The 15,198-nt window shown below is 43.0% G+C and overlaps 1 protein-coding gene across 3 annotated transcripts in view; it reads right to left on the reverse strand.

Annotated features, from left to right (window-relative positions):
* Window positions 1-15,198, reverse strand: part of LOC146789843 (SEC14-like protein 5) — a 1,062,444-nt gene that overhangs the window by 127,495 nt on the left and 919,751 nt on the right. For all 3 annotated transcript variants that reach the window (XM_085632205.1, XM_085632206.1, XM_085632207.1), the window contains one exon: window positions 8,872-9,006. In XM_085632205.1, coding sequence (XP_085488331.1) covers window positions 8,872-9,006 — 135 coding nt within the window. The remainder of the gene's footprint in view (window positions 1-8,871; window positions 9,007-15,198) is intronic.

The raw sequence follows: 15,198 nt of genomic DNA on the forward strand, positions 1-15,198 counted from the left end.
ATTGTGGCAGTGTGGGGCAAAAGTGCTGCGTTACAAAGTTTGCAGTGTTATCTGTCGGTTACTGGCCTGCACGTTTTATGACATTCTATGGCCACCATTAGCAACCTTACAATTTAAAGCAGATGCGCCAGCTGTTTAGCACGAGGAATCCTACCTTCACTGTAGTCAAGTTTTCCACCCGCACCAGAATCCCAGTCTTGAGAAGTCTATTGTTGCATGAGAGGCCCACAACGTTGGATGTTCGTGAAGTTTGTACGCTTTCTGATCACTTCACACAGCTGGTATCTTCTGTGACGTTTCTTCACATGATATGTGTCAGCTGCTTGGTTTGGTTGTAGTTTTTTTGTGTTTGGGACTCAGCGCGTTCTTCTGTCTCTCCAACACATCAAGTTGTAGCATTCTGCTGTCAGTGACACACACACTGTATTGTCATCTCCAGCGTCTCTGCGCCTCAAGTGGGAGCATTCTGCTATCAGTGATACGAACATTCTACCATCACTGTTCTCGACCAGCGTGGTAGTGTGACTGGATTTTGGGCTGTGAGTGGCAGGCACACTTGTCCTTGTACACTTAACGTGTTTTTGGCAGTGAGCAGCCCTTCAGTGACAGACACACTTGTCTTTTGATTCTTTCAGTCAAGCCAGCATGACCATTGTCAGTGTTTGCCCATCAGTGTCATGCACATTCTTGTTCAACAGGTACTATCAGTGGTTTAGATCACCACAACTCCCAGATTTAGTGGTGTTTTGGAAATCCTGTTAGTCAGTGACACGCACACTTATAGGGTTTCTACAATCATGACAGGTGTGGTCAAGTTCAGAGACACATTACATGTATTTTTGTGTTGTACTAGCGCTGATTTCTCCTATACAGTCAGTGAATCCACCTCCTCCGTTTTTTACAGTCTCCATGCAAACCACCTATTAAGTGGAAAGCCTGGTATGGGGTTTTCACAAACTATTAAGAAGCTATAGGTGAAAATCAATATTGTCCTGAGAGGAAAAGGCTTCTTCTTCAGCCTAATTTGGATTTCGAGGGACAAACCATTTTTGAACACCTTCCTCCATTACAGCATGCATCAGATGATGAGGAGGAACTGAACGAGTTTCAAGAGACAGATCAAAAATTGGAGCAACAGTTTGATGTTCATCCACGTTAGATTTTCAGCAGGCATACATTTTTCACAAGAGAGAAGCACCAGGAGGGGTTGATAGACTAATACGTGGCAGCCTGAAGCGTCCAAGCTGCGGATTTGGAGATTTCACGAACCAGTTTTTCAGGGATCAAATTGTAGTTAGGTGTTGTGATAAAAAAGTACAGGCAACACTTCTCACATAAAAGAACCCATCTTTAAATAAGACAACTGACATTGTAAAAAGCACTGAAATTTCTCATAAAGCTTCTAGGGAATTGGTTATTAAGGACAGTGTTGGGGCATTGACAAACAGTAGTTCCATGTAAGGGAGTAATACAAAATCTTCTTTACAAAAGAGAAAATGTAATGCTACAAGAGGGGATTGGAATCCTTTCTTAAGCAAAAAAATAAGGTTCAGGTGTGGTTATCCTCAGCATGCTCCCACAGGACGTCTTTGTCCCGCAAGAAGTACCAAGTGTAAAATCTGTGGAAATAGAATATTTTGCCAAATATTGTCAGTCAAAGGAAAAATAAGGCGGATGCTGTGTTTGATGGTGATTCTAGGGACAATATGACTGATCTGGTGGAAGGGACGAGAGATTTTGTATTGGTTATATAAGATGAAGACGATTATAAGTGTAGAGACCCATACACTGATTTCTGTGCAGATGGAACATTTTTTAGATTGCTTGTGGATTCTGGAGCAAAAATGACTATAATCACAGAAGAGTTGTTCAAGGACACATGGGATGACACAGAGTTGTTGGGCCCAGACAGGTGTCCTGTGTCATATGATGAACAAAATGTGAGTTGGTTGGTAATTTTGAAACCACTCTTCAATTCAAAGAGAGGGTTATTCAAGAGAAAGTATAAGTTGCCAATAAGGGCCTAAACATATTAGGGTGGTATCACCAAGGGTTTTTTAGGTTGACATTAAAACCAGGAAAGGAGGTACAAGTTTCATTAGTCAGGAAGAATTATACAGACAGGAGCAATCTTTGGATGGTAAAGTTTTCAAATGCTATTGAGGAGGGATTGGGAAGATTAGTGGGTTCAGACACAGATTAAGGTTCAGGAAAACACAAAATTATAAAACACAAATTGAGAATGGTGCCTTTTAGCATTAGAGAAGAGCTGGTGAACATACTTAAAAAAATGTGCATCCATGGGGTTATCGAAACTATGGAATCTTCGCTTTGGTTATCTGCGTTAGTTATCGCTAGAAAGAAAACAGGAGATTTAAGAGTTTGTATTGACATGCATAGTCTGAACCAAGTCAGGTGGGTGGATTGCATCCTCTACTGCGGATTGATGATATTGTTTCTTGTTTTGTTGGTGCACCTGTTTTTAGCAAAATTGATTTGGCATCTGCCTACCATTAAGAGGAATTAAACTATCCTGCAAGCATCTCACGGCTTTCATTTCTCCGATGGGTTCTTTTTGTTTTAAAAGGATGCTTTTCAGTTTGGCATCTGCCAAATCAGTCTTCCAGCGCATCATGGAGTCTCTGCTCAAGGGCATCAATGATATAGTGGTGTTTAAAGACAACATACGTGTAGCTGCAGGCAACATGCAGGAACACAACAAAATAATGCATAATGTGTTGGGAAAGTTTTACTGGGGTTGTTGCAAATGTTAAGAATTGTGAATTTGCTAAGTCCAGGATTGAATATTTGGGCCATGTTTTTTCACGACAAGGGGTAGGACCATGCCCAGGTTTAGTAGAAGGCATTGTAAAAGCCCTGACATCCAACAGAAAAAAACAGATGTCATTGTTTTTGTGTGTTTGTGAATTTTATGCTAAGTTCATCAAAAGGTTTGCCAGTAAGCCTGAGAGATTGAGAAGTTTGCAAAAAATAACATTTTCAAGTGGAATGAGAGGTGTCAGGAGGAATTTGTCCAGTTGAAGAAAGAGATAAGTTCAGAGAAAATGTTGGCACCGAATGATCCTGTCAGTAAATGACTTATCGCTGTTGACGCCAGTAACAGTGGATTAGGGTTTACCCTTTCCTAAATGATTGGGCAAAGTGAAAGGACTATACGTTTCACCTCCAGGGCCCTGCGAGACAATGAGAAAAAATGTTCTGTAATTGAAAAGGAACTGCTTGTTTGTTGTTGGGCTATTGAACAAATCAAGTGTTTTGTCTGGGGGAGGAAGTTTATGAAATTGACAGGCCATAAACCTCTGGTTGGTATTATGAGTGGAGATGTTATCAGAGATTTGATGCCCAGAATTGCCAGATTAAGTGCAAAACTTCTCCATTACAATTTTGTGATAGAGTATATCCCTGGCTGGAAGAATATAAAAGCGGACTACCAGTCAAGATCACTGTCTGTATTCATGGAAGATGAACCTGAGGACCAAGAATGTCTCATTGCAGCTGTTGATGTGTGTTTTGAGATTGCTTTTGATAGAGAGGAGTGAATGGATTATTTAGAGAAAGATGATGTTCAAAAATGGTTCATGAATTTTGTGGTTTGAGGATGTTCGAAGGAGAGGTCATTTCATTAAATTGTCCAACTATACTGTAAGATTTCTGATGAGCTGACATTAGAGGATGAGAATTTAATTATGAGAGGTGACAAGTTTATACTACCTGTGTCACTTAGAGGGCAGTTCATTCAGGCTGGGCACAAGGGCAATATAGGGCAAACAGTTACTAAAAGAAGAGTACGTTCAGTGTATTGGTGGCCCAATATGGACAATTAAATTGTACAGACTGTCGGGGATTGTGTTATTTGTTTCACAAGTGACAAGGTTTTGAAAACCGCTACACCACTTCTACACCTTGTGGAGCTTCCTGAAAGGCTTTGGTCCAAGCTTGCAGTGGATTTCATTTGTCCTTTCAGTATTTTGCCACCAAGGCTTAGATATGCCAACATTTTGGTTGACTATTATTGTAAGTGGTGGCAAGTGGAACTTGTCCCGGAACAAAGTACTTGTGTTTTAATATCATTTTTCAACAAAACCTTTATGAGAGAATGTTTTCCGAACGAGTTAATCTCCAAAAATGGAGTCCTATTGGTTTCAAGAGAAATTAGAATGTTTTTGAGTAAATCTGGTATCAAGCACAAAAGGGTTGCACTGTATCTTCCACAGGCAAATGGTTTGGTGCAGAAAATGAGAAGAACATTATTAGATTGTATCCAATGGGCTGTTAAGAACAGTATTGGTGTTCGCACAGCTGTGGATATGTTGTTTGCCCACCATACCAGTCCAATTGGTTACAAGTAAGACACATTTCAAGATTATAATAGGCCTCTTACCTGCTAGCATATTTTTTCCAGCATCGTTGAAAAAGTGTAGGTTTCGCTCTTCCCATGAAAATGACATGGATATGTGTGTCCGCCCAAAGGTGGTGATGGCACAGAGAAAACAGAAGTAAAGTTTTGATGAGAAAAATGGAGAGGCCTGGCATGGGAATGACATTATGAAAGGATATTGGATCCGCATAAGAGAACCTTCTCATGTGCCGAATGGTCAACCAAAGTTCAGTGAACTTGTAAAAGTAGACGCTGTTAGTTGTCATTCTGTTAAAGTGAAAGAAAATGAATGATTGAATTGTTCTAGAGTAGTGGAAGTCAAAAAAAAAAGCCGCGTGATGGATGCACAAGAGGAGGATGTTCCATTTAAGAATGATACCTGGGGTGTGGGTAATCTTTCTCTGTTAATCAAAACAGGGGGCACTGTTCCAGATGAGGAGTATAAGTTTTGTTTTCTTGGTCCTGAAGAAGCGCCACGGATCTGTTTTGACCACACAGGCCCGAAACATGTCGACCTCGCTAGTTACCTAGGGCTCATTAAGCAACCAGAGGTAACACCAAACCTACGGGTTTTTTTAGTCTGCCAAGGCTACCCTCTCATAAAAAATTATACATCTGGTAACTCTTAGACAGTTTTAGACTCACATTGCATACACCACTTCACCCTCTTAGAGGGCCCACACCATACACCCGCATGCACCAAACAGCATTTTGTCTTAACTCTCCGCTAAAGTGACCCTTCGGGGGACCCATAGGGCATTGCAGGGCTGGCCCGACGAGGAGCAAAATGCCCAATGATGAAGCATGACACCCTTTGGGGTGTGTGAGGGCATTATGAGGCAAGACTTGCTCTTCCCTCTCACAAGTGGGCCTCAAAAAACCTAGGACCACTTACACCTTTTTCTTACTCTGTATCGAGTGGGTGACTACTTGTGCCCCTCAGCTGGAACAGTGCCCCCTGTTTTGATTAACACGGTTTACGTTAGGAGCACAGGCACTGGACCTTAACTGGCTCCTGGTCCCCCATACCAGCATTACAAAAGTTAGATAATCTTCACACAATGCCGGATTACTTTGTCACACTTTTGCTTCCGTACAATGCCCAATGATGAAGCATGACACCCTTTGGGGTGTGTGAGGGAATTAAGAGGCAAGACTTGCTCTTCCCTCTCACAAGTGGGCCTCAAAAAACCTAGGACCACTTACATCTTTTTCTTACTCTGTATCGAGTGGGTGACTACTTGTGCCCCTCATCTGGAACAGTGCCCCCTGTTTTGATTAACACAGTTTACGTTAGGAGCACAGGCACTGGACCTTAACTGGCTCCTGGTCCCCCCCCTTTGTATAGGTAATCTTTCTCTCCCAAGTAGAATCAGTGGGAAACCTGTAAGGTTTCATGAGTAAAACATAGGGTTAATTGTGTCTGGTAAAATATTGTTTAGAGCGCGTCTATGCATACCAAGGCGTAGAGCTTAAGTTTCTTTTTATGTTTATCTTTGTTTATATATATCAAAGTAAGGGGGGGGGGAACGAGGATAGTCTGGGTTTATCCTCCAAAACAGACTCAAAGTACCATAACTGAAACCCAGTAGTACCAAGGGAAATAACCCTCAACTGGAGAAAACAACGTTTTCTTGAAAAACCCTCATCTACCAGGATTAGTCCTTGGTGCCATGCCTCATCATTGGGTCCATCCCATTCTGCTACGGAGTAGGGCATGCTGCAACCTGCAAAATATGTGGGAGCACTTCAAAGATTGTACAATAATAAGGGAGATGGTGTAAAGATGGTTAGGAGTCCTAACTTCTGTGAATACCGAAATGAGTAAGTGCCTTCTGTGAATACCAAAATGAGTAAGTACCTTCTGTGAATACCAAAATGGTAGTAAGTTTAGGATTTTGTCTTAAGTTAGTTCTGTGAATCGGGCCCATGAAGTTACTGTAGAACTGCTAATCCGCCCATTGATTATCTGATAAAATCTTGGATTCTGCCCATCCTGGTGAAGTGTCTAGAAGTAGAGAAGTATGTTTTTGTTGTGCTATCGATTTGTTTTTAAATGCTGCTGAATTTGAGCCTTATATTTACACTTGCATAAGAATTAAATGAAAGTGTTTTCGTTCGATTTTTGTATTTTAAATCACTATTAATGCACATTTTTATCAGTATTGTGGCAGGTGGCCTCACAAGCACCACTGTCAGGCCCCAGGAACAGTCAGATCCAGCCACTTGAATCCCTTTGGGTGTATGGTGAGCTTTTTCTGGATTGCACATGCCATGTGAGAACCTAATACCAAGGCATAATTCAGCACATCCTTCTGGACAACAGCCGAAATGGGCACATCAGCAGTTGAGAAGGCGCTGGCGGGATTGACACCATGTCCCAAGTGCAGGAGAGGAGGAGGCACAGTGTTGTGGCAGCATGTAGATGTTTGTGACTGCTGTGTTGGTACATGAATCCACAGAGTATGTGCTGGGCATAACTGCACCAGTCCCTTCACCTTGTCCATAGTTCCCTGTGGGTGTCCTTAAAATCTTTGTTTTGGTTCAGACCACCTCATTGAATCTAAGCCTTAAATATCAATGCTCAGATCTAGAGAAGGTTCACATAGTTGCAGTCACTTCATGCATGTATATACCCATTTATTCTCATCAGCAACCAAACAATGTACCCTCGTTATTCTCTTTCCCACTCTCACTTATCAGAATAATTTGCCTTCTGATGCTATGATTGGACACTGTTTCTCGCCGTTATTAAAGTGTTAAGATGACCAGTTTCCAGCATATGCCAGCCCACACCACACATGGGTTTGCCTTATTTTGTATTTTCTGTTGACAAGCAAGGATAGAAATCTGCTTTGTTGTCTTTAATAGCAGGTTAACCTGATGCCCATCACCTTGCGTCTTCGTTTGGTTAGTTGTTTCTCTCTTGCACAAAAACTATTTTCAATTTTATGGTACATCGCTTTCTGATAACTTAAAAGGTGGACCTTAACTGATTCCCTTAATTGTGTGGCCTAGACACTTGTAGAACTGCACGCATTCAATGGTATATCTCCATTCGCTTGCATTCGTGTGGCAACACAATGTCTTTTTCAGAAAGAAAGATATCTGTGCATATTATACTGTTTGCTCTTGTGCTCTCACTTTATCCTACGGCCAGTTTCAGCTAGCTTTTTCATATAGCATTGGTTTCTAGAGCTATGATTCACCCTCTATTATTGTTGCCATCCTTTAAGGAAATCAGTGTCCGTTAGGGCACCAAATATATCCAAATCACAACATATAATTCAACATCATATCACAAAATTCCACAGCACACCACATAATTAAACTCCACTACATAACACTCCACAACACAAAATACAATTTCACATAATTACACACCATAACACACAATAACACTCCACATAATTCCACTACACCAATACCCCATATTTACTATCCACATAATACACAGCACACTGTGCCACAATTCCACCACACACATCCACTCCACACAATTCCACAACTAATCCAATCCAGCCCACATAACTCCACTATACACCACATGCATACAGTCCATAACACACACATAAAAGACATTGCCATTTACAATGCCAATAGCTCTACCTCAAACAGAAGCGAAACCTATTGCATTTCAAATGCTTGTTTAAATCTTGATTCCAAAACTGATGTTAGGATGAAATCATGCTTTATTAGATTTCCGATTAACTCCCAGTTTGATTCCTAGATTTTTACCTCGACAACAAGGTTGAGTGTGACCTGGTATATGTTTTGTCTGAATTTTTACATTTAATCACTCGTTTTGTTACATGCAAACAGAATTAACTGAAGCACTAGATTCCTGAAAAAAGCAGCAGCCAATAGCACTAGAATTACAACGGAAATTATAAGAGGGGATAGTGCAAGGCCTTACAACAACCCACCCAGGGCCTACAACTGCCAGTATTGTCCTTTTTATCCCCAGTGCCCCCTGACAAGATTAAAAACAAAATGTTGATGCTACGAGTTGCATTATGCACTCTGCCTGCAGAGATTGGTCAACATGTTTCTGTCTTCTTGTGCCCAGTAAGGATTAGTTGGTATTCATCAGGACCATAGACTGTTGGAAGGCATCACACCTGACACATTTCTAATTGGTATTTATCGCAGATCATTTTCAGTTTGTACCCTGGGGCACAGAACAACCTCCACTTAGTCAAGGAAAGTGGACAGAATCTTCAAGACGAGGCAACAATTAATTATCCAGTAATTCATCCCTCTGTCGCATAAAAAACCAACGCCTGGTCCCTAACGATGTCAGAAAGAATTAGCCATTGGTTAACTCAAGCTGCTAGCACTCTCTAAGAAGCATGAACTGCATCCAGGGCATCCTAGACTGAAAATGTGTGGCTCTACAAAGACCTAAAGACCCTTCCTAGCATACGTCCCCATATAGTGTGAGTCTGTATGCAACGCCGTAGAGACCTGACCTCGTGAGGAGCACCTTTGGAGACGCACGCTGAATGATAGAGGCTGTCGGTCCACAAGCGGAGGTGATCTGGCGTCTCCGGCACTTCTCGTTGGTAGTGTGACTTGGGAACCAGTCCCCCCTCTGGGACGCTGCACTGCAAAAGAACAAGCATTATTTTAAAAAACATAAGGACCACAGGGTCACCAAGTTAGGTAATACTGACTTTTTTCCCTTTCAAGGCTAATCTAGGGGGAAGCTAGTGCTAAGTGTTACCAGAGCAACCATGCATTGGGATTAGTGAACATTCGCAAACCCAGAGGCACTGGCGTAACGAAAATTGAGGGGGGCCCCCTGCAAGGTAAGGGTAGGGGCCCACTCTGAACTTAATCAGGGGGTCTCCGGCCCGAGTACCGTGTTGAGGGGGCCCCTGGAGATTGGGACCCCCCACTCACCGCGGGGGGATGCGGGGGCCTGTGTTACGCCACTGCCCAGAGGCACTTGCATGATTTGCTCAAGGGCGTTGAGAACCCCCCCACTTTAGCAGCTACAGCGGGGGATTGAGTTGTTTAAAAGCCTCTATTTTCTGCAGCTCGACAGACTAAAGCTGTCAGTGTCGGGCTCTAAGATTAAACAAATACAGTGTAGGAGACAGAGGAAGTTAAGAAAATGGGGGGGGGGAGGACAACAATGATGATATGTATGGAAGAGCAAGTGGGAGAAGGGAGAAATAAACATGGGTAGGCAGAAAAGGGAATGAAGGAAGGCAGGGTGAAAGCAAGGAAGAGTGAAAGAAAAGAAAGAAGGGCGAAAGAAAGGAAAGAAGTCTTCAAGGACAGAAGAGTGAAAGAAAGAAAAGAAGGGTGTAAGAGAGGAGAGAAGTGTGAAAGAAAGATGGAAATGGAAAGAAGGGTAAAAGAAAGAAAAGAAAAGGTGTAAGAGAGGAAAGAAGTGTGAAAGAAAGAAAAGATGGAGGACAATGAAAAGAAGGCTGAAAGAAGAAAAGAAGGGTGAAATAAAGGTAGCAAAGAAGGATAGATTCATGGAAGGTGGAAGGTTGAACAGATTGGTGATTAGCTAGGTGGGTAGGCAGGTGAAAGAATGGAGGATGGCAGAGTAAATGGAAATTTGAGCGTTTTGGATAGATGAGTGAAAGAATCAATTGATGAATATGATTTACAGATAGATGGATGTGTCAAAGGGTAAATGGATACATGGATGGATGGGTGCATAGACAATTGATTTGTGAAGGACGGATGGAATGAACTGGGGAGGGATAGAATGGTAAAAGATTGGATGATGATCAAAGAATGAATGCTCGATATAATGGAAAGGTGAAAAGTGGCTATTAGTGGCTGGACAGGAGGGTGAAAGGATTATTGGATAGCTGCTTGGGTGGAAGAGTCAAGGAAGCTCTTCTAACGTGGGTCGGGCTCCTTGCTTTGCTTGCTTGGTACCATCAGAGGTTTGGATCAAAGTGGGGGTTCTTTTAATTTTCTGGCTACTCCCATGCTCCTCTGGCCCTAAGGACCCTTCCTCAGACACACATATACTGTGTTCAAATGGAAAGTGTGCATTCAAACCTTTCAGAATACGACCATGAGGGAAAACACACACTCATCTCATGCACATGTTGAGCTTGCAATGTTGGCCCTGAGCTTTGACAACATGAATATAATTTGGATTCAATTCAAGAACAAAGTTGTAAAACTGCACCTGTAAAAGTATGCCTTTTTACGAATCCCGATTTATCTGATTTTTGTAATTTCAATGTATTTCCAGTGGTATATCTGGAAAGCTGCGGCCGGCACAGATGTCCAAGCCTTCTATTGGAAATGGCATGTAACTTCACCCTCTGTAGGGTGACCAGATATTTAAAACAAAAAAGGGACATTTTGTTAAAATAATAGAAGGACTCCAATTTTACATCCTCGGAGGGGCACAGAAGGACAGCGCTCATCGACATCGAAACACTGAAAATGACTACTAAGGAAATAAATTGATAAGCCTAGTATCTCACCTGTTAATTAAATTGCTTTCTGATAAGAGCTTCTGACTAGCCCTGCTTTGGAGCACATACAAACATACCACTCACCAGCAGCGCAACTAGACCCGAACTTCGTGGTTGTGGGGGGGTGGGGGGGGGGGGGGGGGAGGCTGAGCTAACACGTCCACCAATAGGGCAGGACAAGTATTTCCAAAAATGGGGTCAGAGCTATCTTCATAGACAATATGAGAGAAAGTAGTGACAATCTGTAAAATGGAAACATATTGGACAAACCTGATATTTTTACAAACATGTTTTTGAATATTTGACACTGTACAAAAAGCATATTAACAATACTCCTTTTTCCAACTCACTGATTCAGTATGTGGCAGGATTATCTGCTTGTGATATATTTATCATTCCAAGTCCAGAAAATGCTTATGACCCCTTATCAACTTAAGTTACAATTTTAGTTTATGCAATGGGATGTAGCAAAATATTCATGGGTGAAGCTGCTCTCATATACATGTCTCAAAATATTAGGCTTAGTGGCAGTGCTTAATTTGAGCTGATGGTTGTAAGTGGAACCCACTTGCTCTCATTTTTGGTGTCCTGCACTTATTTGCCCTCATTAGATTTTTTTCCAGAACACAAGTCTGAAAAACACAAATGGGGGAAGAGAAAGGTGGAAAAAGTCTGACAAAGGGAGAAAGCAAATACAAAAAAAACCTGCAAGAGTGAGATACAGAGCTTTAAGAACCACACCTGAGAGATTGGCTTTGTCTCCTCCCACATGTTGGTTACCTTGAGAACAGTGGTTTATTTGGAAGATGGTGTTTGCTGCCATAGAGAACAAGCATTGGCATAGCCAATAGGTCTCGCCTTTGGGACCTTATAAGTGTTTAGCCATGCAACAGTTGCATAACTAAATACTTATAAGGTCCCAAAAGCGAGACCTATTGGCTATGCCAAGCGGTCGCGAAAGTGAAAGTAATCGCGGTAAAGCGCGGCACGCGCGCTCGCGCACATGCACTGTAGCTCTAGGCTGGCCTGGTAACACTTTTTGGAGCCCTCTCAATAAGTCTCGCCAGACCAGCGCATGCGCTGGGTCAGGCGAGACCTAAAAAATAGTATTGGCTAATAATATTGCTGAAGTGTCCTGACATGCTCACTGTTTATTTCAGCATTATTTCAGCGTGGACTATGTTTCTATTGATAGGCTAACCGTATTGGTGAATAGAGCTTCTCAGTAAGGATATTTCCTTATTCAAAATTGCTGTGGCATTCACCTTAATGTTGCAAAGGCTTCTGGTTAGGTTTTTTTTTCATTTACATTTGTGCTGTGCAGAATTAAAGCAGTTTCTTTTGATCTCCCATCCCAGTGCGCCAATGGACAGGCCAGTTGCTGAAGCCGCAACAGTCTCATGCCCATCCTTCCTACTGCACCAATCCACTGTCTCAGTTCACTCTTCCCTACTGCAACAGCCCACACACAACCAGCGCCTTTTAGCTATAGGAGCCAAATTCACAGTTATTGGTATAGCTTGAACTGCATGGACCAATTTTGACTTGAAATCAAGAACAATTAAAGGTAGGAGAAGAGAGTGATGAGCTTAGCCACTTTTGAAATGCAAGCAATTATGTCCATTTTAAGATTAGACAATGCTATTACTTCATTACCAAATTCCTTCTCCAGTCCTTTCTGCAGACACAATGCACACTTTACTCTTACACTGTCCCCTCCGCACCCTGCCAGTTCTGCTCATCAGTGGCAGCTAAAGATCGTTGTAGGCGGTGGGGTGTGACAATTTCCCTGAATTCCAGTGAACAAAAAGAGTAAACAGACTTCTTGTAGGTGGTTTCGGGGAGAGCCGCACCCCACACCCAAGAATGTTTTTTTAAAGTTTGGGTCAAATTTGGTTTAACGTCCTGCAAGTTCTGGCAGCCCATTGTTCCTGTGTGCAAACATAGTGAGTCAAGTGATGAGTAAATGGAGTGCAAGGTGAGTGACGTGAGTGCCCCTTTGAGTTTAGGTGCAGGTGACTGTGCAGAGTGGGAAGACTGACTCCATGGAGAAGATACAAGATGGCTGACTGAGAGGGAGGTGCTTCAGAAGGCTCCCAGGCAAGGGATCACTATCGGCGTACATTCTTGTGAAGCCAAGCCCATTGACCCCTCTCCCAAAGTGTATCACTGTACTGCATACAACCAACTAGGAATACAACAAAGAAATTCAAAGTAGAATCTAGAGGATCCAATCTTCTGGCCTCGCTCACTAGCCCCTACTTCGCCCCAGGGGCTCTCTGAGCTTATTTACTCTTCTGCCACCCACTGCTCGGGACCTGAGCACGAGGGTGAATCAAGGCACTAATGGTGAAACTCCCCTGCCCTACCCCTCACCTCTGCCGCTGGTACTTTCCGACACTTCGATCCCCAGCTGGGCTGGTGCTGGCCGGAGCTGTTTCCAGCGAGGAGTCCTCCTTGTTGTCCCTCCTCTGTTGTAGAAGGGAAGATGGGAGGCCTGACTCAGCAAAACAGCTGATCTTGCTGTGGGCTTTAAGAGATCCCAAAACGGTAATTCTGGCTTGCTTATTTCAAACTTCTTTAAAGTTGATTTTCGCTACCTCTGGCCTTGCTCTCATCGCGCTGCCGCAGCTCCAGATTCCCCTCCACCTGGTTCTCATGCACGTCTGCAACACCATTGCCCTCACTTCCACTGGTCTGGATGTGGTGTGTGGAGCAATGGTGGTTTCTACAGCCTCTGGAGACTCTTTGGCTTTCTCCATCTAAGCCTTGGGGACTACGGCAATGCACTCTACGCCGGAATCAACAAAAACCTCACCACAAGCTTCAAAACATCCAGAACGCCGCCACCAGACTAATCCTCAACCTGCCTCGACATTGTCACATCACCCAGCACCTGCACACACTCCACTGGCTCCCCATAGAGGCAAGAATCACCTTCAAGTTTCTCACCCACGCACACAAAACCCTCCACAACACCGGACCAGCATACCTGAATAGCCGACTCACATTCCACAAACCCATGAGTGATGGGGACTGACTCTGTGCTTGCTGTCATGGATTTAGGCAGTCAGTCTGTTCATTGATTCTTTTTTTTGTATCCAAACTTATCGAGTGCCCCCTGGCATTATTCCTATTTTCATCCCACGATTTGTAAAAGTGCTACACTTTTTCAAAGGGAAACTGTTTGATTTTTGAGATTCCAGCGCTACCTACTGGCCTCTTTTAATATTTCTACCAGATAACAACAATTCTCATCCATGCGACATCATTCTATAGGAAAGTTCCTACCTATCATTTTGTATTCAAAACCCATCTTCATATTCCCTCCGTATTTCGGACAAGCTGATCTCTCTGTGGTTCTCTGGTGCTCAACATATCCTTCCTCCTCTTCCACTGACCTACCTGATCCCTCGCAAGATAGCTTAATGGCCCTCCTCTCTCCCTCAATTTTCCCTCACTTTGTGATAACGACCTAAGAGTTTTCTCCACCACACCAGCTTCACATTTGAAATACGAACCCTTTAAAAATTGTTCCCACACTGCTGCTTGCTGCTTGGCAACCAGCTGTGTGGTTCCAGTCTGTTGCTCTCATACTCGCCCATTCTCTCCCTTTGTGGTACCTGACTAGTATTCCCATACTCACCCTTCTCTCCCTTGCTTCACCTCTTTTTGCTCAACATCATGGAAACTCCACAGGTGGCTAGGCAGAACCCTTCACTATCCTTTGCTAGTCGCATTTCTCTTAATTTCAACTTTCCCCCAATCTTTCCAAAAAACGCAACAAAAAGGTTTAAGCACAAAACTCTCAAATCCCATCCTGAAATACTCTTTCTCGATGACTATTTTTGCATTAACATAGGTACATTAATTAATGACCTTATCTTCATCACCTTTCATCCCGCTCAGGGGAAAAATGCCCTATCCTCAGTTCTCAAACCCACCACCACTAAGAAAATACCTCACGGTCACAAACTAACCATTTCACCCTCCCCTTTCAAAAAGTCAGAAGAGACTATCTCCATCTATAATACTGGCATAGTGCTCATTCATTCCTCTAACCGCAACCTGGAACTCTTTGAGAATATCTTCCCTTTTCTCAAGGACAAACTCAGCACTGACTTTACCTCACCACACCTATCCCAACTACCTACGGATTCCCCTCCCAATAACATACACTACCAATCCATTCCTATCCACCCGTCCTCCCATTATTCTCCCTGGACTGGTGCCCACACTACCACACCTGATGTCTCGTCATGTCAGAACAGTAACCCCACTCGGATTAGCGCCGACCATTCCTCCAACCCTCACTCAGTCAACCCTCACATCCAACCT

The sequence above is a fragment of the Triturus cristatus genome, chromosome 10 (assembly GCF_964204655.1).
Source record: "Triturus cristatus chromosome 10, aTriCri1.1, whole genome shotgun sequence".
Lineage (NCBI taxonomy): Eukaryota > Metazoa > Chordata > Amphibia > Caudata > Salamandridae > Triturus > Triturus cristatus.